The sequence below is a fragment of the Taeniopygia guttata genome, chromosome 9, assembly GCF_048771995.1.
Source record: "Taeniopygia guttata chromosome 9, bTaeGut7.mat, whole genome shotgun sequence".
Classification (NCBI taxonomy): Eukaryota; Metazoa; Chordata; class Aves; order Passeriformes; family Estrildidae; genus Taeniopygia; species Taeniopygia guttata.
The window spans coordinates 11,248,474-11,274,010 of record NC_133034.1 but is presented as its reverse complement, the minus strand read 5'-3'; the positions used below and the strand labels follow the sequence as shown (position 1 = coordinate 11,274,010).

Sequence of the window (25,537 nt, the reverse complement as noted above, 5' to 3'; positions counted from 1 at the left end):
ACTTGGGTCCTAAATCTAGTAAATTGTAAATGATGTATTAATCAGCCTCTATAAATGACAATGCCACGGTGTCTGCTATAAGTCATGGAGTACCTGTAGCATAGATACAAACCAGAGAAATCAGAAGAAAGAAATACAAAGTAGCCACAACCTGTTCTATTGCAGTAACTGCTATGATGCTGATTGAAACACAATTTCAGGATACCCATCCTATTAAACATTGTAATATTTACATGTTGTTCCTGGTAAGACGTATTTTGGTTTTCCTCTTTCAATCCTTAAAACGTCTGTTTTCTGTAATAAAGAAGAAAAATCCATGTGTCTGACCTAATAAACAGCCACGCCTTATAACAGTTGCTTCAATGGAACGTGCATCTTTATTCAGTTAATTTTTTGTTCTGAGCACGCTGTTTCTGCCTCCTTTGGAGCTGTGGCAGGTTTGTGTGTGTGTGAAGGTTCCCAGCCCACTTCCTGTGGGGGCTCTTTCATTTCAGGTGTGGCTGTGTCACGCAAGCTCTCCACAAGAGCTTCCCAGAGCACATTACTGTCACATAGCTACTTGTAGGAGAAAGCAGAGGCTTAAAATCATCATTTGGCTTACTCACTGCTGATTATTCTACTCCACAAAATGTGTTTAGACAGCACAGAGGCCTTGAATGAAGGTCACTTGCAGTTACAAGCTGCCCACGCATTTTGAAATATGCAGTGATATTTAAAACTCACAGGAGATGAGAAGTTTTGCCCAGGGTTGCCAGTGCAAGATATCAATGTTTTTCTGTGAAAAATCTGACAAGCTATTTCTGGTATAATATCCCAGGCCTTTCTGCCACTGTTAAAAAAAAAAAGGAAGCTGTAATGCCAGGTACTTTCCTGGTGTGTAATTCCTACAGCTGTTCTGAAATCAACCAAGCTGTGTAAGCTGATGCCGAAAAACCTGTCAGGATGTAGAAATCGCATCAGAAATACAAATCGGTTTTCAAGGTAAGTAAAAGAGGCTTTGGGGTTTGAACAGAAATGCAATTTTAGAAAACTTTCAGATGTACTGTAAGGATTAAGCCTGTTTCTCAGGAGATGATTCCTGCTTTCAGAATGACTATAAACAGAATCAGGTGGAAATAATATAAGGCAGAAAGAAAGAAAAAAAAGACATAAGTTGTTAGATGACAGAACCATCACAAAAAACAAATAGGAAGATACTCTGTGTCATATATTATCTACTCATTGTAAATTATACAAGAGCACAGAAACATTAATTTTTCCCCACAAATGTTCCACTTTTCTACAGGTCCAGTTGCAGGAGCCTAAGTGCAGCTGTACTCAATGACTCCAGTGCAAGTGGTAGCAAAAATATAAAAGCAAAAATCCTGGTGTAACTTGTGTTACACACTGCAGATGTAGCTGGAACTGCTTCACTCACTGCCTACAGCAAAGCTTCCTCAGAGTACGTGTGATCCTGGTTGTTCTTATACAGGCATACACAACATCCTAGCACATTCTAGCAGAGCAAAAGCAGGGATTATTGGGCAAAAATGTGTCTAAATGCTGAAATGAAAATGTATGAGCCTTTTAAAAGTTATCTTTACATTCCTGCTTATTCTCTGCTCTTGCCAATCTGCTTTGCCCATGAAATAAGGACACCATGAAGTTAAAATCAAAATAGACTTTTTTATCACTACATATTTTTATTTCCAAACACAGTGCTCTATAAAAAAATACAGGAAGAAAAGCAAAACTGATTATCCTGGCAATTCCCGTGGCTCTAGGTTACCCCAGCCATTCCCTGGCTCTGGGTTACCCCAGCCATTCCCTGGCTCTGGGTTACCCCAGCCATTCCCTGGCTCTGGCCTGTCCCAGCCATTCCCTGGCTCTGGGCTGTCCCAGCCATTCCCGGGCTCTGGGCTGTCCCAGCCATTCCCGGGCTCTGGGTTACCCCAGCCATTCCCTGGCTCTGGGCTGTCCCAGCCATTCCCGGGCTCTGGACCGTCCCAGCCATTCCCTGGCTCTGGGTTACCCCAGCCATTCCCTGGCTCTGGGTTACCCCAGCCATTCCCTGGCTCTGGGCTGTCCCAGCCATTCCCGGGCTCTGGACCGTCCCAGCCATTCCCTGGCTCTGGGTTACCCCAGCCATTCCCTGGCTCTGGGTTACCCCAGCCATTCCCTGGCTCTGGGTTACCCCAGCCATTCCCTGGCTCTGGGTTACCCCAGCCATTCCCTGGCTCTGGGTTACCCCAGCCATTCCCTGGCTCTGGACTGTCCCAGCCGTTCCCTGGCTCTGGGTTACCCCAGCCATTCCCTGGCTCTGGGCTGTCCCAGCCATTCCCTGGCTCTGGACTGTCCCAGCCATTCCCGCGGCGCGGTGACAGCTCGCTGCCCGGGGCGCCCTCTGGCGGCCGAAGCGCCCGCAGCGCCCGGGGCTCCCCAACACGCGGCGCGGTCCCAGCGGGGCCGGTGCCGGACACTGCGCGGAAAGCGGCTCGCTGCCAAAGCATCGGGAAAACACACACAGCGCTCACACGGGGCTGTCAGTGTTAGGACTTCTGCTACAGGATGTAAGAATAGCACCTAGCGAACAGTCTAAAATCCTCTGAAATGCGCATTGCTACCGTCTGGATCTCCCGGAGAGCAGGATTTACGCTCAGAACTCCAGTCAGAGAAATGCCACGCTTGGGGTAACAATGTAGAGTTCAGCCTACAAGGATGCACTGCAAGAGATGGACACACAGGGCTCCCACACTCCACTTTCCAGTCCTGAGTGGAGAGACTGTTCTATTTCCTCTGTTCAGAAATCCGAATATGCTACTCGATAATCCCACAGAGAGCAGCATTCCAGCGAATGCATAAATTCGTCTGGAAATAAAAACTCATATTATTTGGGCAAATTTTAAATTCCCTAAATATACTCCTGAAATGAGAGAAAGGGAGCATGGCTTTACTTGTTCTGATAAATTACTGCATTATGCCAAAATAATATTTTTATTATTAACCAACTTAATTCTTTCTAGGATTTCTTTAAATTCCAAAATATCCAAGGCTTTGTGTTAAACTAATGAAAAGTTTATTGCTCTCCGTAATATCTTATCCTACTCCACTCACACTCTTCAAATGACAGATGAATTACAAATATACTGATAGATAATTTCCTGGTCTTTCTTCAATCCATTCTCTTCCTCTCCTTTAGTTAATTTTATTCCCTTATTCTCCATTCAGTTGTTCCCCAGTCACAATACCAACTCATTTATCTTCAAACTGAAATACAGCCCAGAAGTTTAGCAAGCTTATCTACTCCCATCTGCCCTTCATCTCTAAATTAATGACACGCTCTATTTTCCTGTCTCTCCATTTCCTCCTGTGCTTTCTTTGCCCTGTCCCCTTTTTCTTGTGCTCACTTGCACTCACTCTCACTAAAGCATCTGCAATGCTTTGGTAGCTACACAACAGGAGCAGCAGCACAGCCACGTCCTCGGAACTGCCAGTCTGACACAGAACTTTTCTTGAAATCTTGTCCCACATAGCCTCCAAATAATACAAATCCTGTGAGCAATCTCATTCTGTTTGGGACATACTCTGCACCAGACATGTCCCACTCTCCATACTGCAAGTTTAATCTGCCTCTCTGAAGTCTTTCAGAGCATATCTAGTTGTCACAGCAGAACCAAGAGAACTAAATCAGTTTTTAAATTCCTCATAAGGTCTCACTGTCACTTATGTTCGCATTAATTTCTCCACCCAGAAAATGATAGGCTTTATTTTAGGCCTCTATAGCACCCTTGGGGATAAGAATAAAGTTATTTTTCTCTTTAAAACATTTCTCTTCTTCTTTTCCGTAAACTAAAATCTTTTTCTCTCCTACCTGAATTATTGCAGCAGCCTTTTTTCAGGCTCTGACAAGGATAGAAAATACAATTTAGAGGTATTCAGACCCAGAAAAATAAGCTTCCTACATGATAGCTTTGAATTTCTTAGTTTTCCATCCCAGTTTCCTGACCCTGCATAGATGAGGAATCAGGAACAGTTGACCTCCCAAAGGCCTCTCCAATACATCTCTCTTTTGCACCAACAGATTGCCCCCCATTCTCCTGCAGCTTCCAGGCTATCCTTCCAATCCCTTACCCCTCATTCAGCACCCTCAGCTCCAGTTGTCCAATAATGGCAACTTCCATTATTCACTCTTTAAATTTAACATATATATACTATTTCCCATAATTTCCTGAGGGCTGGGAAGAGCTTCCTAGCAAGCAAGCAAAAGCCACCTCTTTCTCTTCCTGTGTTTCTAACTGTTCCTTGCTGCAAACTCTAAAAAAATATTGAAAAAAATCTCTTTTCTTTTGCTCATGTCTTTTGTCAAAGACATAAAATGTAAGGAATTTTTGTTTGGTGATGAGTTCAGTATAAGGGGATCCCAGTTTGTGGGTGAAGTTTCTAGACACTAAATAATACAAATCATAACACAGAGCAAAGGTTTCACATTTCCAATACTTAATCCTGGAAGTAGTGTGCAACACCCAGCCAAGAGTTGCAATGGAATTACCTGGATCACTGTGTTTATTATAAAACAAAAGCTTGCAGGATAAACACAGCCTTTCTAAGATCTGGTTTTTACTGCAGCCATTCATTTTGATTAATTTATTGTCTCAAAAAAAAAATTACAATCCTTATTTACTTGTTGTCTTAAGTGAGGCAGACAGATTGATGATTATGTTAAACCATGAATCAAAGCCAGCAGGCTGCTCAGCAAAGATAACAATTTCAATTTGAATTTTTTTGGTTTTAAATTATTACTGTTTCAAATCTGTGTGCAACTTGAGAAAGTCTGGCAATGTCTTCAAACTCCAGAAAGGAAATGATGTACAGGAGCAATGGGACAGGAAGCCGTTTCAGGAAGTCATAGTTACCTTGGCACAGATTGAGGACGTTCCAGAACTCTGGCACCAAACACTACAGCAATCCGAACTGAGAAAAAAATTAAACCAAATACAAGAGACAACAGATTTGTAAAAGCCTGAGATTTCTTTCCAATAATCTCAAGTTATGCTGGTACAATTAAAAAAAAAAAAAAAAAAAAAAAAAAGACAACCCCCCCCCCCAAAAAAAAAAAATCCAACAAAAAATCAGCTTTTTTCTCCTATGTTTTTCTAGAGACAATATTATTTAACATGAATATTCAGATTAATTTTTGGATCAATTTTTCCACATATATATAGATTTTTATGTAAAGACTATGCTATTTACTCAGAGGGAGGTTGTAAAACAACCAAAAAAAGTACTTCAGTCATATGCTTTGAGGAAAATAATGATGGCTCTGACATCACAAGTCCCTGTAGCTCTGCTTCATATCTTATATAGGTACAGTTAAACCAACATGAAATTGCAGGCAGTTTCCTTCTACAGGGATGTGTCATTTTTTGACTCATTCCTTTGTGATCCAGTACCACAACAAATTGTCCTTCTGTAAGTCTCCTACCTAGTGAGCAACTGCCCATCCCACAGTCAGCCAATTATTTCTGCTTCTGTGTCCAACTTGGAACTTGACCTTTTGAGTTTACCCCTGCTTTCTTCAGATCACTTATCTATTTTATCAAATTTCTCTAATAAAATTACTGGTTCACTACAAAATAGAACCCTGAATTCAATTTGCTACACTATTAATGAATAATCAGTGGTACATTTTGAAGCTGCATGTTGTTTTCTAACAAAATGAATGCAGCCATCCAGATTTGTACAGGATTTTTTTTCCTTGATTTTCATGGAAGTTGAAACTATACTGACTATAGGCCTATTTTGATGCAGCACTTTTCCTTCCAAGTTATTTTTTAAAATTAATTACAAAACTCAATATTATCTGAATACATTTGAAAGAGTTTTGAAAAATGACAAAATTTTACTGTTAAGGTGTTAAGATTTTTTTCTTCTTCTCCCCACCCCAAATATTCCTGAGGTAAGCATGTTGGAGGAAGCTATCACCTTATCTTCCTTCATGTCTTTGGGTAGGTGGCCCAATGTTCTGCAGCTCTCTTTTCCATGCTGTATCACACTGCAGAAATCAGTTTGCTGTCAGTTCTCCTTTGCTTTTTTGTGTTCCAAGCATCTCAGTTCTATATAGTTGGTAATTTCCCTCAAATTTCTTATGCAAGTACAAAATGATCTACACAGTCAACTAAAAATGGTTGGGCTGATCTAATTCAAGCTGATATGAAAGAATGCTTCAAATCTTCTCACCCTGGGAATGATGAAGATAAATATTTTCACTGCACCTCTTTTTAATGTTGAATGATTAAGCAGGTTACCACACAGATATTTGACTTTTTCTATATAAGAAATTATTTATTTCTAGAAATAATATTGTGATCTGGTTTGGCTATTCTAAAATATATTTAGTATTTAATTTTTTAATTAATGTATGTGAAGCTAACAATGAACTAACTGTGAAAATCAATTTAATTTTACGTTTTCTATGACATTTTCATTCTGAAAGTGCTGGAGAATATTTGATGACTTGTACTACTTGTTCACTCATCCAGAAATATAAGTAGACCTTTCTTCTCTTGCTTGACACTATAATAAATTAATTTTCTGTCATTGCAAAACCAAATACAAAACCTTGCTCTATCTTATTGGCTTCATGAAATTATGAAAAGAAAGGTAATGGTATGTTATTTCCCTGCCTGAAAAGAAAAGAAAACATCTTAAAACAAACATGGATGTTTACAGTTGTATAAAAATTTAGTAAAATGGTATTGTTAATAGTACGGGTGCCTTATGAAAAAAAGTTCTCTAAAATTCCAATCACATGAAAAGAGATAAAATCACAGGAATGAAAGCCAGGAGATAATGACAGGAAATACCAACACATAACAGAAAACATTTTAGTGGCAGGAGTGTACCATATATTTAGCAGCAAACCATGGATATGGTGAGAAGTATTTGTTTGAACTCTCAAATAAATCAGTATGGATATCAATTGTATTTTCCCAGAATATATTCTTCCAGTGTGTATATAGATATATCTGTGAAGAATTAATAGAAAAATAATAGTGTGTGAATACTTAGGAGCAGCAAGTCTCTTTACAGGAGGTGAGGAGGTGTAAAAACATCTGATTGTGTGGAACAGCAAGAACTATGGACAGAAATAATATCAGTATGATAATACAACTCACAAACATAGTAATTTATACTTGTAATACTTCTATTTATGTTAGCATTTTTCTGAAAATAAAACACCCTTATTTTATATTACACTTTTAATGAAAAATAGAGGGGAACCCCCTCAATTTCAGAGATACTTTTAGAAAGAGAAAGAAATGACTACATATCAGAAAAGAATGGCAACTATGGCTTTCAATACTTCCTGTAGGGAAGGAAACTTCTGAACCACCAAAAAGATTTTTCAAGAAAAAGCAGGCAGCACTTATTTATAACCTACCAAATTATTTGTAACCTACTAAAACCACAGAATACCAGCAGAAAACTGCTTTCTAACAATAATTTAATTATCTAAATCATTGCACCCACGTAATGTAAAACAAATGTTTCATTGTGATATCATATTAATATCGAATGCTGCAGGAAAACCTTACACTACAAGCAATGAGTAAAAACCAAAAAGCTAGGATCCTCCTCACCAGCATATATTCACATCTCAAATCTACTTTTATAAGGTAAATAAAAAAAAGAGGTCAACAAAAAGAGTATAGAAGACTACTTCTTTGAAAGGTCAAATTTATAAAAAATTATGAACAATTTTGTCATGAATTAAAATGTGGTACAACTTTTTTGCTTCAACTAGGAGCAATTAGGAACATCTGCAAAACCCCAACATATTTAAAGACTGTCTGAGCCTGAGCCAAGTTCAACAGGCAGTCCATTTTCTGTTGGTTCAGGACTATTCATTCCCCTCTTAGTCAAAACAAGCAGTAATAACTGGAATTAAAGATTGGTTTTGTCATGAACTGTGAGTGCTGATTGAAACTTTTTCCATGGCTTGTGTATATATATGCAGTCCCTTGAGCTCAGAATGTGCAGCCTTTCCATCCATGGAACACTAACAGGGCTTGCTGGCAGCCTTACCCAACAGCCTAAGGTGGTGGTATTATTTCTATCAAGTTCACCCGAAACTGATCCATTACAAAAGTTGTAACAGTGAATCAGAAACACAAACATGACAAACACAAACCTAAACATAGAAATGCAGGCCACATGAACTCAGCAGGGCTAAAAATCTCTCAGTTGTGCTGTAGGAAGTGTTAGATTTTAATAAGCAAAGCACAGAGAATGTGTTTGTCTTATCTGAGACTCTGGATGAAGATACACTCCAATTTATTCTTGAAAAGAGATAAATAGTTGTACCCTCCCGCTACTCCCTACCTCTTTCCCAAGATTCACATACTTCTTGGGAAAGCAGATCTCCTCCACCTCGGTGTAAATAATCACAGAATCACCAAGGCTGGATGAGACCTTCAAGATCATCCAGTCCAAGCATCAGCCCAGCACCGCCATAATCATCCCTAAATCATTCTCCAAGTATCACATCCAGACACCTCTTGAACACTTCCAGAGAAAGTGACTCCAGCACCTCTCTGAAGAACTTACTCAAATAAGATGCTGATTACATAAGATGATGATTCAGTAAGATCACGTCTACTAAAGTTGTTGATGAGAAAAACAAAACTGCATTTCAAAATGATGCTTTTCAAGTTCATAATAAAACCAGGATAATTATGAAGTCACATCTGTAAATAATTTTTTAATGTCTTACCGAATCAGAATAGAAAACCAGTTTATTTTTAAAAAATCAAGGTCTCACCAACCCAAGGTGTTTTGTGCTATCAGGTCTTGGGCTGCAAAAGAGACTGCAGGTGCAGTTATGAACTTCTCCATTTCCAGACTAGGCCATAGCTCACCTCACCTATCCCCAGCAGTTGCTGAATTAACGTGTCTTTGGCTTAGTATTTTCAGAAGACTGTTTCCTCTGTGAACCTTGATCAACCTTATCTTGTGACATGACCACCCCTCAAGTTAATCTATTACTGGGAATCAAAATTAGAAGATGCAGAGCAATAACTACCTGGGACACATAGATCCATGGAACTTTGGGAAAATGCATCATTATTTCAGATGTTCTCAGTGGCCAGTCTATCTCTGAGGTTAATTTAATGGTGTCCCCACTGCCTTTCTTTTCCTGGCTGTCTGCTCGTGAAGAAATTTTGCACTTGTATAGTCCCAATCACCTGTTGCATTAGCAGTTGATTCTGTCAAATTAGATTGGGAATTCAAATCTGGGTAGCTCACAACATGGCCATAGAAACAAATGTGCTGGTACAGAGCATTATGAGATATTAGCCATAAGAATGTTGCTTTCTGCCTATATGTGTTTCTAAAATCTCTGTCATCATCTTAAAATGAAACTATCACTGTTGCTGGGCTTTATAATATATTTAGATTTTCTGTCACATCTTTTTGTTTTTTCCATTATTCATACATTAATTTATATTAATTAATTAATAGGAAAAAGTATGTTAGCCAAAGTTCATGAAATTTATTGTAGATCAATATTGCTAGATTATTCCATTATGTGGATAACTGTGAAAGAAAAAAAAAAGAAAAAAAGGCAGTTGAAATTAATATTAATAAAGTACCATGAGAAAAATATATTACCAGATTCAGGATTGGGGTTATGTAAATATTACTACAGTTGCAAAAGAAAGTTTTCCTAAGAGATCAGACCACAGTTACATTACCAGTGGCTTCAAGGGACAAACATCCCATAATGCACCTGCAACAAGTGTAAAATGTTTTAACAACCCCTGCATGCAAATTGTTTATAGAAATAAACACACACTTCAGACACAAGGTATCTCAACAGGCAAGATTATAAATATTCTGATTTTGTTTCTCATTTATTCATAGAATCACAATGTATCAGGCATTAAATGATGTGGTTAAGTAGAAATACCCATCCAACTGCTCAGGCATTCAAAAATGATGGCTTAGAAGTTAAACTGGGATTTTAACATTTTGTAGAAATCAAAACTAATAGGACAGTTCAAAGCTCAGTACTTAAGACTGTCTGAAAACTCTAGCAAAAGCTCTCCAGAAGTACACGTTCAACTCACATTTTCAGAGACGGAAAAAGAAAAGAAAATCTGCATTACAAAGCATGCAACTGAGACAAAAAAATTAACGTGAATAGTAAGCTAGATAGCTATGAAATTATGGAGTATAAATAGCCTTAACTACCAGTAATTTTCCCAGAGTTGTCTGGGAAAACATTACATATGTGCTTGAACAGTATGTTGCCTTTTAACATTGACTTTCTTTTTGTTGCTGTCACAGCTGGGCCTACACGAGAGGAAAGTCATCATCATTCACACAAGCTGCTCATAAAGAGCACGCTCCAAGCCACAAGTAAAATTCACTTGCTACTATAGACAAGGTTATAAAACCTCATCTATTCCAGTGTTACTGACATTAATCTAGTTTATTTCCTTTCATTTAATTGAAAAAAGTTAGGAATTTACACTGTCGTATCTATAGGTGGGTTCCTGACATGAGTGATAAAACTGACAAATGAGAATATTAGTGAGGTGAACATTTATAAACACATTCACATATATTTGTAGATTAAAAAAAATACTCCATAGATCTTGTTTTTTCTACTGGCAGGCCAAAAAGGAAAATTAAAAGCAAACCTTGAGTTAACTGTCAATACTTCCATTTACTGACTGAAAAACACAGAGTTACTTTAAAAAAAAATCTTAGCTCTGACAACAGTGGTATGCATCTGTCAACATCAAATTTAACTTTAGATCTTTCCAGTATTTCACTGCTACAATGTAGGTTTTAAAGTTGAGCATTAAGTATTTTAACTCCAATGAGTTGTATTCAGTTTAATCACTAATTTTCAAATTAAAGCTCAGATTCCAGATGATCAGCTAAGGCAGACCTACACCAATTATGTCCATATTTTTCAAGTTTTTATTTTATCCTGTTGATTATACAGCAGCAGTAAATGAGTTTGAATAAATGCTTAACATCTTTATCTGAATGTCAAATATAGCCATGTAAAATTACCATTTTGATGGTTATTGTGGCTAATATATCACGATATGGGGTAATCATAATGGCTAAATCATGTATCTGATTGCATACATACAAAATAGCTTTGATTAACACTTAGAGATACCTGCAGTACTCTACAAAACAACCTTATTGTGTGAAGAAAAGGAAAAGTCCTACTCAGTTACATAAGTTCATTTTATTTCACAATACAGTCTCTAGTCCTTTGTGGTGAAACAGTTGCATCTTTGAAGGCAAAAAAGCCCATGTTCATCCAAACTGCATTCTAGAATTACATATATGGAAATAAATAATACCATTGAAACCTTTGATACAGTGGAATTAACATTTCTGTGATGCACATGCACAATATAGACTACCATGTTGTTAAAATAACACCATTTCATACCTGAGTGGTAATGAGGATTCAATGCAAAAGGGATTATAAAGTGCTTGTCACTCTGTTTCACAGATGATGTTACTACCTGGGAAGGCTTTAGAACTCAAATGTTTGCAGCCCAGGACAGGGATAATAGGACAGTGAATGCTCTACTGTACTTCCTGAAGCTCTTTTTATCTCTAGCAATGTAGGGAGAAGCAACACACAAGGCTACTTCCATTCTTATCTGTGGAAAACACGAGGTGAGAATAAGGTCAAAACAAAATGGATACAACAATAGAGAAAGAAAAGACATCTCTAACATGTTCCTCATCTTGCATATCCTTCAACATGGTCCACAAGAATACAGTATATATGAGAAAAACCCCATTGTTAAAGGAGAAAAGAAACATGGTTAATAGGCTTTCTCCTGGCCTTTTCCTGTTACTGCTGGAAGTGATATTTCTTTAAAAAACAAAAAAACAAACCAACAAACCCATTTCTCAGCATAAAAATGCCAAGTGTACTGAAAAATAAAATAGCTACCTGCCCCCAGAACCACTTACCAAAACTGATTAAGAACTGTTGTTTTTAAACTTTTGAACTTGCATACCTAACAATGTTCTACAGATTATATCTATAAGTCTATACAGAAAATTAACCATACACAATTTTATAAGTCTGATTCTTAAAAAAGCAGAGCTGTGTTGCACCAGAGATTACAATGTGTTGGGATTTGCAATAAAATACATTAATCAATACTTTTCAATCTGGGATATACAGTGCAACAAAACAAAGTGTGTACAGATAGAAAATGCTCAATATCTGCACTGCTGTAAGCAAGACAAACTTTTCACAGTAAATATTCTATATAGTTTTTGTTCATTATTTTGTGTATATGAGTGAATTTATCTATAACATAAGCTTAAATATATGTGAGTGTCCAAGAACATATTTATTCCAAACACTAGAGTGGGCTTATGTGTGTTTAGACTCTTGAAAAAAGTTTTTATCTTTACAGAATCTAACAAACTTTAAAATGGAATATAAGCCAATATTCTGCAAATTAAATGCACTTGTCCATTATAGAAGATGTTTTAATATGGGTATAAAAATCTACTTTCTTGCAGTATTGTTGTACAATTCCAAGTTCTTGTATTATAAATTCCAATGCATTTTTATAGGGATTTCAAAGAAACTACACAAATACATACTTTCATAACATTGCCTCCTCTTAATTGCTGTACCAGGAACACACTGCTGTAGAACTCTGCCAAAATGAAAAGATCAGGCCAACACGCAGAGGCGCAGGAAAAGTAAAATATTCAAGTAATGGGGATTACTGGGATAGTTTGAAACATTATTCTTTGACTTACAGTAGAACAAACTGTCAATAGCACCAGTCCATTAAAAAACTGCTTTATGCACAAATATCCAGGACAAATTGCAGTTACCTTGGCAATTCGTTAACATGTGGTTATTTCAAATAAAAATATTGCATAGATTTTATAATACTATACTATTTGCATAGATTAGAAGATGAAGAATGGAAAGTGTTATGAGTGCATCCTGGTTACCATGGACACATTCCATTCTCAATGTTATTTGGAGGTGCAAGTGGTAAAGGAATTCACTACCACACTGCCTATTCCATAGGCATTTTCTTCATTAAAAAAGAGAGAAGAGGAAAGAATGAGCAAACCCAAATCTAAACAGCAGCAACCAAACAAAGCTTCAGGTAAAAAGTCATTGCAATTTTTTAACAAATAAAACAACTAATATTTAAGTGAAAATTAGCAAAAATTAAACTATTTAGGAAGTATCTGTGAATTAATTAATTGTGACATTAATCTGAACTATAGATTACCAGAAGTACTTTACATTGTCTGAGAAATTAATATTTGAAATTTGTCATATGGTGATCCATCTTTTAAGGATGTAGGTCTTATTCTTTCTTTAATCTCATTAGGAAGCTATAGAAGTAAAGACAAGTCTCACACGTCACACTCATACTGTACAATAAGAAACCTCTGGGGGAAGCTGAGACAGACAGTGTGAATTGTGAAACCCTGTACAAAGGCAAATATGAGAAACTTTCTCCTTTCCCAGTACACATTATTAGGATTTCAAACTTCTTCATATTCAGCTTTTTGCTTCGCTTAAAACTGGTAACTCAAAATACAGTTTCTCTGATTACAGGCTATATGGAGGTTAACTTTTCCCTTAATTTATTCTCCTTTAAATAGTTAAATATTTCCTCTTAATTATTCTCCTTTAAATATTTAAACATTCAACACATTGAAGGAAGGTGACCACAGAATCTTGAAAATAACATTTTTGAGATTCAGAAGATCTAGATTCAGACATTTTCCTCTGTCCCAGGTGAATGGCTCAAATCCCCAGTCTTTGTTTTTAGCCTTGGATTTGTTACTACACTCCAAGATCTCATTCCACTGTACAGTGAAGGAGCCATTGTGTCTTCTACAGAGAAAATGTCACATTCTCAATTAGTCTTAAATCCCTTTTCCCAGATTATTTTATCAGATATTCTCAGATATTATATTAGTTCTCCATCTTTTTTTTTTTTGTTGTTGTTGTTTTTTTTTTGTTGTTTTTTTTTTTTCTTAACACCTGTGCTTTTGGGTTTTGTAGATTGAAGGAGACCATAAAATCTTGATTGCAAAATTAGAGCATTCAAATGCTTCCGTCACTCATTTTATCTTTTTATCTTCTTTTCTCTTGCACAGTATTGTTGCATTTTTACTACAATTTCAAATGAATCTATTGGTTTTAAAACAATTCCCTTCAATGTATTTTGGCTAAGAAATTTCCCATTTCACCTTCACTTAAATCTTTACAAAATAAAAGTGGAATAAATATCATTACTGAAATATCTTAAAGGAGATAGTTATAAATTAGATATTTCTAAAATTTTTACTTATGAAAAGGCACCCTCTCGTCATAGTTTTTTCTCATCCTACTCTAATATAGTTGCATGTAATTGAGAAGCTGATACCATAGTAGAGGAGTTTGTGTATTTTATAGCGAAGTTTTTCACACAGTTGCATTTACATCCACACTGCAGCTTTGATTGCATAAGAAATAAAAGAAATTTTGAGTTGGACAACAGAAATCTTTAGGGTTAGACAAAGCTATGGTCATTCTGCAAGTGAATGAAGCTGAGGCTTCTAGGTCACTTTAAAAAATGCAAAAACAGGTACCTTAAAATTTTACTCAATTTTCAATAAGAAGAGGCAACCATGTCTTGTGTCTATACTTTGAAAGCAGCTAGCACTGACAATGGACAGGCATTTGCAAAATAACTAAAATGAAATATTTCATAGCTTTAGAAAGAGCTGGAGTGAGGCTATCCTCAGGCATGGACACTGACCCAGCTCAAGCCAATGCTATTTTGATCCCTGTGGGATAAGCTGCTGTGGCATGATAACACACATGGGCAATTGATTCATGCAAGGCTACAATGGCATATTGTGATTAACTTAAAAGCAAGAATGCAGATCTTGTGGAACTGAAGAATCTGTTAAGTCTTTTTTTTTCTTTTCTGCCTCCAAAAACTGTTAGGCTCTTAGTAATGAAAATATATGACTGGCCAAATCAGATTTCTTTAGAGAGTTCTGATTTGGTCAATATACAACAATCTGAACATTAGCAAATGCAGCCTGGAAGAAGGAACTATACTGGTTTCAGGACTGGTGCTGCTATGTAGCTCAAAATTACTGACAGGGTTTAACCTGAAAAAGAAAGTAAAACGGACTGTCAAGAGGTTGCAGTTAATGAAGTCCTAATTTATTTGGGTTCTCAGAAGTCTTTGAAGGACAACTTTTTAGGAGTAAACACAGAAAATGAAACACATTTGGGGGCAATAGTGCAAGAGTCCACCAAACTGAAATTAAACTAAAGCTATGCACTGGTGCCATTCCACATTTCAGGGGTGAACAATATGAAATCAAACAGGTACTAGTTGCTGCCTGTTATGTCTGTGATGCTTGTTGTTCTTCTGGGAATTAATTGACTTTCTTCTCAAATTTAAGGTAGGGCTTACAAGGTCCCTGCTTCATTTCACTACTGATACAAAACCTCAACATTTACACTTGCTGCAATAAAATAAATTATATAAATTACTATTTTTTCTACACTGATAGTACTACATCTCTACAAGATAAAAGTTTCTTTCTGATGTGCACTCACAAGAAGAAAAAGTAGGGAAAAAGTAGGTTTATTTACCATTTAGTAGACATAGTCCATTTTTCAGTCTAAGAAATGTCCACTTCATCTATGCTAAAGAGTCTAAAGTGTAAAAGCTAATACCCAGCTGTGCTAAAGTAACTGTTCTACAAGAAATACCCATACACATCATTGAGCTGAAATTCTGGATAACAGTGTGTACTTGAAAGTTTGTACAGACTCTTCTCAGGACCACATTAGTCATCATGAAAACCCACATACTTCCCTTCCCTATGTCTGCCTTGGTTTTGGAGAAAAAGAAGTTTTAATAGCAAGGAAAGCTAAAACAAGCTTTAGTTTGCTTTAGTTAGCAAACAAAAATATAACAGTGACTTAGCAGAGTTCAGAGATAATGACACACGGAGAAAAGATAACTTCCTGGTGGCAAGGTAAACTCTTTTGTATGGTGCTTCTAACAAATATTTCAAGTGCATGAAGAGAAGAGAATGTCTCAATTCCAAAATTTCACATGTAGCAACTATGAAGTTGATAATTTTTCCCTCACTTCACTCATACTTGGAAACATCAACCCACTTAAACCAAGGGATTAGCTTTGCGTGTGTGTATGCATGACTACTGAAGGCTCCCACTTAGAGCATCTGAAAAATGTTTTTTTTTAAATACAGGAGGAAGGTATAATAAAAAGCTTGGAAATAATAATTGTCTTTTCCTTTGGGGAATGCAGTACTTATATTTGAGCACAAAATTTATTGTCTTGCCATGGTCTCTTCCCTTTCTCTCAGTTTCATACCTGGTTTATTCCTATTTCAGTATCTTCCTCAGTTTTCCCAGAGCTTGTGGGTGGGAGAGAGAACAAATAAAAAGTGAAGAAAGTAAGAAAAAAAAAAGTAGGGAAAGTAGGCAAAGCTATTTATCACAGCTGCTTACAGCAAAGGTGCTGTAAGCTAAGGTCCACCTTTGTACAGACTTGTGCACACAGATCAGGGAAACAATACAAGAGCAAGAGACAATGCAGAAGGAAAGGGATGTGCTGAAGGGAAAGCAAAATTATCAGAGGGAATAAAATATTACTCTAGAGGATCAGAGTTTTCACTTATGATCATGATACTTGCCATTTATTAATGTGATTAAACAGGCAGACCTAGATCAGAATGCCACAAAGAGATTATTCCACTACTTAACAGAACAAGGCGTGCAAGCTAAGTGCAAGACATAACATTCCTTTCTAGATGGATAAGACACGGACAGGTTTAATTTAAAACCATTTCCTTTAGTTTTGTCTTCCTTAATTCAGTTTCAAGGTCTCCCTCTTAAAATTTCAGGTCTAGTCAACGCTTTGAATTTTTGTGTTTGAGTTTGTTTCCTCTTTATTAGTGTAAAAAACTCCAAATAACAACAGAGCAGTCAGACTTTTGCTATCTGTATAAAATGTCCTGAAGTACAGTAGTGTTACAGTGCAAAGTAATTTTTAGGGAATCTGCACCTCTTTTAGCAGGGTCTGTACATATAAATGGCAATGCTTTTTATTACAGATGAAGTCTTAGTTAAATCATCCCACTGGTCCCTTCTTGGATACTTCTTATCTTCCTGATTTGCATATATCTGCTACCAGTTTAATCTAATATCGGCTGAAAACTGTTTTTCTATATTCGTACGTGGGCAGCTCACTTGCAGCACCGACATCTCCTACTCTAAATTTTTAGGAACATGTATTGCACTGGTCCCTAAAATCTCACATTTTTTAAGAATAGACTAACACTATCAGTGTGTTTTTCAAAGTTCCCTTGCTGTCTATTTACAGCTTTAATTCCACCTCAAATCAGCAGACAGGAACACTATAGAATCTATCACATGGTGCAGGCATTCTCATATATTTCACTCCTACGCACATCTCCAGTTTTTAGAATAAGTTGTGTTAACAAGTGCCCTTTGTCTCCATCAGTTATCAGCCCAGTACTACAGGTAGCATGTGCTACCTCTTTGTTGATTTTTTTCCTGTTTCTTCAAACACTGGGAATTTTTCAGACCAGTTTCAATTACTCATTTTACATGAAACTTAACACTGATTACCTTTAGGTTTCAGTCTCATTACAAACTGCATAGGAGGAAAGAACTGTACAACTCAAATGTAGCACCAACTTAGTGAAAGTTGAAATCTCTTGTTATAATTTGTAATGATAATTTGATATGCATGTGTATTAAAACATACATTGCATTTTCTGTCAGAAGTATCTGCTTGCTTTTTTGATGCTTTTCAGCTACACAGCTTCTCTGGCTTGCAACCCCCATCTGCTGTCATTCCTTTCACTCCATTGTTCACTGTCATCCTATTATGTTATTTAGAACTCTGGCTTCAGACACGCTCCTAGGCTTCTGCTTCTACAGTATTATTTTGAGGTTTTCAACAAATGATTTCTATAATTTTATTGTAGTGTTCATTCTTCTAGTTCCCACCCTTCTCCAGGTAATTTGTGTAATTCAGGCTTCAGCCAACAAATGACATTTACACTGGTTGTACCCAATGCACAATTTTAATCTAATTTCGTGAAGTCGATCCAAAAGCTGCAGGCACTTTTACTTTGGTTTTATTTAGTTTTATTTCAGTTTAACATGAACTGATTTAGTTTATATCAAATCAAAATCAAGCAAATCTTTAGAATAAAAATCCACAGAGCACTTTAGACTAGAAACTTTGTTTAAAAATTATTTCTAGGTTCCTTTTATAGCCTATCTCACATCGAGATAAAAATTCGTAACCTTTTCTAGCTTTGCCTTCTACATGTCTTGCCTTCTTTCCCTTGAACACTTGGCTGAGTGCATTTAATTACATTGGATAAATGAAAAAAGTATAAATATATGGTATGCTTCATCAAGTAAACATATCTGACAGTTCATCATGAATGCTACTGTGTATATGGAAAATGAAATAATGTATATAGCTGTTGGTTAATAAAGCAACAGAAAAAAGCAATGATTGTTTTTCTAACTTGAAGCAGGAAAAAGGAAAACAAAATAGGCAAGAACACAAACTTACCTTTGGTAACACAAAAGCAGAATTACTCCTGAGGTATCCCAAGACAGAACAAGATTGATAAGGATTTCCTACCTAAGTAAGGCAAGTAATAAATATAACTCAATCTTTCTTTGTATCTAAAGGACAAGCACTAGCAATAAGGAACATGTGAACATGACTTGGTTACAGCAAGAAATATTTACATTATTAAGCAGAAAGAAGTTGTGATTGCTTACCTTGAGAAACTATAACACCTTCACGAACTGAAAATCATCCTTGTCAGGCACGACTAACTAAGTATGATACTTTTAAAGAAAGCTACAAATATTAAAACCATGCATAATACTAAAAATTGGAGTTTAAACATTGCAATTCTGTGAGATCCTGCTGTCTGTATATTAACTAGTTATAAGTAGACAAAACCCAGCTGAGACAAAAGTAAAAAATGTATCTCTAGGCTACCAGTGATATAGTAAAACCAGGTTAATAGCAAATTAACTAAGATTACATTATCATCTTTAACATACCTCAGTTGAAATGGATAGGAGAATATTCCAATGCATCTTCAAATAACAGCTCAACCACTACTGAGAAAGGATTTTATAAGCCCACACAACAGCACTGCATTATCATAGGCTCACTGAGAACTCAACCTCACAAGTAATAAGCATTCCATATAAGATATATATCCAATTTCAAATCAATAAATGAATGTTTCACAGGGTTAAGCATTTGGTAATGTTTGTGAGGAATAAAAACCCCAAAACAACAACCCTCCAAAAAAGAGAATTGAGCCTTCTGGGAAAGTAAAAACGTACCACTTACATTGCTGTATGTAATGCCTTTTGTAGAGAAATCTTGCTCCACTAATAATGAAAGCCCTGAAATTCCAGCATTGCCAGTACAATACATCACAAATTGCATTTCAGTTGTTAAAAGCCCAAATTTTCCTATGTCAGTTCTTGTGCTGTATTACATCTTCAATATTGCAGCATGACCAAAGAATTCCCAAATCTTCCCCAAAACCATTTGGATAAGATCTAGCAACTGCATACACCCAAAGGTGGCACATCACAGAAGAAGTGAGAGATATCATCAGGATCCAAACCATAACATGTCATAACACTGCGAAACTAACTTATTTTAGTTTTGGACAGACACCTGACAACAATATTCATGTTTTTCCAGTGCAGCATTATTTCCCCAGAGAAACTGCCTCCATTTTCTCCAAGCAGCTCTACAGTTTACTTTGATATCTGATTTAGAGACAGCAGAAAAAGCAAAGGCAATATGCCTATGTATTTTAGGCTTAACAAAGCATTCTCCTGATAATAACTGCTTAAAACTGTGTGATAGCATTACTATGAAAATGTTTGATTCTTTTGGAAATATACCTTTTCAGTATAGCAGAGAATTTCCTAAGCTGGGACAAAATGGCTGCTGTTTCCTGGTCTCAACAAACTATTCTTGAAATATTTTTACTCTATGAAAACAAGAAGTTCCTATTTTATGCAGTTGAAGTTTTCCATACAAATATCTCATAATAAAAATATATATTTTTACCTCCCTCTTGAGAAATTTCTGTGCTCTTTTTGTTTGCTTAGAACACAAATCTCTGTTTGAAAAGTCAAAGAAGAGACTTGGATAGAATCCAGCTAGGTAGTAACAGATACAGCATCCCTCAGGTTTCAAATGCAAATAAAATAGTAGAATTTTGAAAAAGGTTCATCTCCCACAGATATTTACTTAAAATAAGACTTATCTTTCCAAAAATTGTTTTGTTTAACGTGAAATTAATTTCAGCTCAATTACTATTAGAACATCTGTTAGTTTCCCCCCATCCATCTGTCTTAAGCACTTCGAATGGCATCTGCTGTCAATCAAATAGGTTACATATCAAATGTCATCATAAAGACTCGAAAACAAGCCCAAGATATAAGATTTAACAGTATAATATCTTTTTTCCAAATGGAGGAGCTATCCTTGCAGGTTTAATCAATCACAACGGTTCTCACAACTGAAAATCAGCCAGTCAGCCACTACAAGGATCATTTATTAATGTCTTCTAAAACGGAAACATTATTGAAAATGATAAGTGGCCGGAGTGTTTTGTTTTGCTTAATTTTTGTTTGGGTTATGTTGGTGGTGGTGATTTTTTGATTGTTTGGGTTTTTGTAGTACAGGATTTAAAGAGATCAGTTAGAGAATGGGGTTGTTTATTGAAAAAGGATTTTTTTAAAGAAGCTCTTAAAGATTTAAGTGCTATAAGTTCAGAATATTTGCTTACAACTAAAAAAGCCAGAAAAAAACCCTGTATTTTTATAATTATAGGATCTTTTAAGCAAATACTATAGTACTGAGTATCTGAAATAATGTGCTGTGCTAAGAATGTATTGATTTAATCAGAAACTGATTAAAGACATAGAGGTGAACACTAAACAATAGGAGCAATGAGGGGTAAAGAACAAGAACATTCATGAGAACTGTTTGCCCAGTTACTCACACTGTTTGTTCATCTACATGTCCTGTGTATATCTTTGAGAGAACCCAGTTGCTGATCTCTGGCCAAACATACAGTTCTGCAGTTGCATATTTGACAGTGTCCTGGCTGTCACACAAGCAGATCATGTGTGGAATATTGCACAGAACCACGGCAGCCTTGTGAATGTACTGAGCTGGTCTTTTGTGGCTAAGTAGCTGAACGTTTTACTAACATGACAAAATCTTCTGATTAGTGTAGCATTCATTAAATGGTGACAGATGCTAGTATTAATTACATGATGAGCAGATCATTTTCCCATTACATTTCTTTTGTTACCAGCCTCATCATTCCAGTTATCAGCCTGCCCTATAAGCAGATTAAGCACCAGACTTTTTTTTTTTTTGAGGGTGGGGGATGTGTGTCTATATTCCTTGTTTGACCAAAATGAGTGACTGATCTTTCCTACACTACCCCACCATCTGGATTCCTCTCTTGCACTTTTCAAAACCTGTACTTATCATGTGTTAGACAATTTATAAGAAATGTTATTTTGAAGGATTATTTGGGTGGCTCTCTCAAGTCATCTTACATTTAATGTTGGAAGCCATAGGATTATCACTTGCCTTGTACAAACAGATAACATCTATTGTTTTTTGTGATAAACCTTGACAAATTATAACTGGTATATCAAATAATAATTTGGCATTTCAAGATTGAAAAACATGAACAGTAAAAGGTATACGTGAAACAAGCTGCCATCCCTCGTGTCAGTCTTGAACAAAAAGGTTCCCACTCTATGTAATAGTACATGCACTCAAACAAAACAAAAACTCTTCATTCCCACGAATACCAGGAGGATTCCTCAAACACATTTGATGGCCAAGAATGATTTTTTATTTATTATGTTTATTCTGACATGTACACCAACTTCTCCTTCATAACAACTCAGAGTAGTCCTGGAGAGGAAAAAAGGAAACAAATAAAAAAAATTTGAAAAGTATAAATGGGAAAGTCATTCATCTGGAAACAATTTCTGCCATAAACCAAAAGGTTATAAATCGAAAGTTGACAGAGGAGAAGGACATTGGAATAATAACTAATTGAAGGATGATCAAGAGTCATTAATGTGATTTTGGTAGAGAAAGTTAAATACAAACCTAAAATTTAAATCACTCAGGTTTTTTCAGAAGACACGGGGAAGTAACAATGCTTTTGCACATGGTACTTATTAGGCTTATTATTATTAAGAACAAAAGTATTAATGGGAATAAGTGCAATTAGAAAATGAGAGTGACCAAAAGCAATGAGAAAATGAGAGTGACCAAGAAGCAGAGAGCCTGTTTCAGAAGTGGAGACTGATAAAACAAAACAAGCCCTATCCAGAGTGTGTAATTTATGAAATATATACAATATATCTCATATATACACACACACATATACAGCATCGTTACCTACACAAAAGATATCCAAACAAAATAAATGTAAATGAATCTGCATAACTGCACTTCTAACCATCAGAGAAGTGATGATCTGGAGCAGTTGTTCTGTGTGAAGTAGCAGAGGAAGAAAAGCTTCACTGCCTTTGAAACACATCAAATCCCATTTATGCTATGAAGATCTATTATGTAGCTGGATCAAACAGCAGGCACTGGGACTGAATGACCTGAAGTTGTCTCTTTCAGTCTTATTTTTCTGCAGTGGAACTGGCAGATGCCCACACAGGGGAAATATGTGGAATAGTTTCTGTGCCTGTGTAAAATTGTGATTGCTGACTTAAAATAGCTACTTGAAAAAAAATTATTTTCGCTGATGGCTCAGAAGATCTCTCCTTCCACACAATCCAGCTGGGTGAATTGTATTCTGTGAATGCTCATCATGCAACTAAGTTTCTTGCCCTAACACATTCTTAAGATCTTCTGTATTTGTACAAAATTTCTGGTTCTGTGACAGTTTGACTTTATAGTCAGCTGATACCTGGAAATCCTGGCCATGACCAGGTCCACAAGCTTTGGAGCTTTATAAGACATGCCCAGTGCATTGATAACTTCATCCTGGAGAAGATGAATTTACTGCTCATGTAAAGGCCAAGTAGGCCAAGTAGAGTGTTCAAAGAAGGGCAACACTGGACAGAATTATGGGAGCTTTCATACAAATCCACTATGCAACCACAAACTCCCTTTTTGCTTTAAAGAAAATAACAACAGACAATTCTGAACCCACTCACTTCCAAGAACAGGGCTATTCAAAATAGCTGGTTTCAGCATTCATGCAACCCTGTGCTAGATTGGAGGCTTAGACTATGAGGCCTTTCAGGCAAAGACTGTTATTTATTAGGAAACTGCAAAATAGCACACTGGGAATGTGAGCCAACGATGCGGCCTCCTCCATGCTAACCCAGGATGGCTAAATATATTTTACATGAGACACAACTTGGAACATCGGTGATGCACATACCTTCAACTGCTATTTTTGACACAGGTCTCTTTGCAGGAGATTCCATAGCCTGTAGAAAGGTTAACTGAGCATCCAGAAGTTTTACATGTACAGAAGTTAAAACTGGAGACACTACTTATGTGAAGGTGTTTTGAGAGTAAGAAATTAAAATTTGAGTGAATTGGGAAGTTTTGCTGGAATCAGATGCATTAGCTTCAGAAAATATAGTGATATATTCAAATACATACATTCACTGCACAATACGCAAATGATCTTATTGCCATAAAATCAAAGCTGAATTTTTAAAACAATCCAAACTAGTTATTTTTCAATGACACCAGTTTCCTGGTAATGCTTTGTATAATAAGCATTTTCAGAACAATTTGAACTTACTTACACTCAGGGTTATGAAGCTTTTTTGCATGGTTTATGTTACCTGATTTTGCTTCGTTTTCAGGATATATTTGGGCAGCTGAAAACAAACCCAAGAATAGATACCTCAAGTGTGTGACAGGAAACATATGAGAACCAAAAACCTGAAGACAAAAATAATAACAAGAACCATCTTATTTTTTTTATCCAAGTGCAAAAATGAATATCAAAGACCCCACGACACTCAGTCACATTCCACAGACTTGCAGAGCACTGGTAGGATTCCTATGGGGTCAGTGGGAATGGTCCAGTACAAGACTTCAGCTACTCAAAAGCAGGTATTTCCCAGTTATTGTGCAGCAGTTCTTCCCTGAAAAAACATATGTTCATTATTTCGGTCTTCTTTACGAAAACAAACTGAAAATTTCCTCCTAGTTTAAAAATATATTGTGGTTTTTTTTTTTGGTTCTGGTGAAACATTTAGAAAACTTTCTCAGAAAAGTTTCTGAAACTTTACATTTTCTAAATTATTATGTTCAGCTTGAGACAAGCATTTTTGTCTCTCTAATAAATATAAAGTAAATAAACTTAATAAAAAAAAGTCTCAAAATGAAACAAAGACTATATTATATTTGTATTTTTATTTCATAATCTTATAAATTCACAGTCAGATTTGTTGAATTTCATTTATTTGTTTATTTGTTCATTTAAATTTAATTTGTCCAACATTTCTCATTGATGATTCTATTAGATTATTCTGAAAAATACTCATATCACACATTTTGCAGGATATTTTGAAACAAAGGTTCAAAAAACTCTTCCAAGATATTTATTGTGGCTTATTTCCCTGTTTGAAAAACCAGTTATCTACACGGGTGCAAGGCAGGACATATAACATCTCCAGGTACAATGTGGAAAATGTATACAGCCATCCAATTCCCAGATGTTAATTTCATGTTCTTGGAATGACATGTTAGATTATTGCTTACCCCTCTACCTTAAATCTGATTACCCTGAAAGTGCAGCTAAACTTATCTTTCTTTAGAAGGAAAACTTAAGGATTTGTCGTTTATTTGCGTTAAATGTCACACCACATTTATTTTTCTGAGGCATTTCTGAGAATAAACTTATGACTGCTTTAAAGGTACAAAATCAGGATGTGTATATACTACTTCGCAAGGTTTCTAACTCATATTTCTCTTTCCTCCTTTCCGATGGCTCCTCACCCAGAGCCCATCCCACAGGCTCGGAAAAGCCCAGGAGGAAGGAATCTCCCACATACCGAGGCTCCCTGTCTAGACGGCACTTAGGCCCATGCCTGGAAATACCTTTTTGGTAGCCAGCCCTCAGGCAGCCGGGCGTTCCCAGCCCTCAGGAGGCCCGACCAGCGGCACTTACTGGGGGCGCCTCCCGGGTCGCTTCCTGGCAGCGTTAACGGGGCCCTCGTCCTGCTCCGGCACGGAGGAGCTCCTTCCCCAAGGAGAAGCCCTCGCCAAAGCCGCTGCCGCCTCAGGCTGCCGCTCTGCCTGCCTTCCTTCCAGGGCGGCGGAGAGAGCGGCGGCCCCGCGCTGCTCCGCCGCCGCCATTTTGGGACGCTGGC

At 36.6% G+C, this 25,537-nt stretch overlaps 2 protein-coding genes across 4 annotated transcripts; both read right to left on the bottom strand.

Moving 5' to 3' along the window:
• Positions 1–6: 6 nt before the first annotated feature.
• Positions 7–23,632, bottom strand: FBXO36 (F-box protein 36). Its single transcript, XM_072933536.1, is given in 5 exon segments — positions 7–452; positions 454–555; positions 4,780–4,912; positions 4,914–4,950; positions 23,587–23,632. Coding segments are annotated over 5 exon segments (393 nt in total). The 3' UTR covers positions 7–377.
• LOC140684701 (uncharacterized) lies at positions 7–25,468 on the bottom strand. 3 transcript variants are annotated; one of them, XM_072933429.1, is made up of 5 exons: positions 25,336–25,468; positions 18,672–24,307; positions 11,462–11,678; positions 4,893–4,950; positions 7–2,847 (listed from the first exon to the last, which is right to left on the bottom strand). In XM_072933429.1, the coding sequence occupies exon 5, from the start codon at positions 2,487–2,489 to the stop codon at positions 1,737–1,739; it is 753 nt and encodes a 250-aa protein (XP_072789530.1). In that variant the 5' UTR covers positions 2,490–2,847; positions 4,893–4,950; positions 11,462–11,678; positions 18,672–24,307; positions 25,336–25,468; the 3' UTR covers positions 7–1,736. The 3 variants fall into 3 exon arrangements, with proteins under 3 accessions (XP_072789530.1, XP_072789529.1, XP_072789531.1); XM_072933428.1 differs by having other exon boundaries at positions 25,266–25,405; XM_072933430.1 differs by lacking the exon at positions 18,672–24,307 and having other exon boundaries at positions 25,336–25,467.
• Between the last annotated feature and the right edge of the window lie 69 nt (positions 25,469–25,537).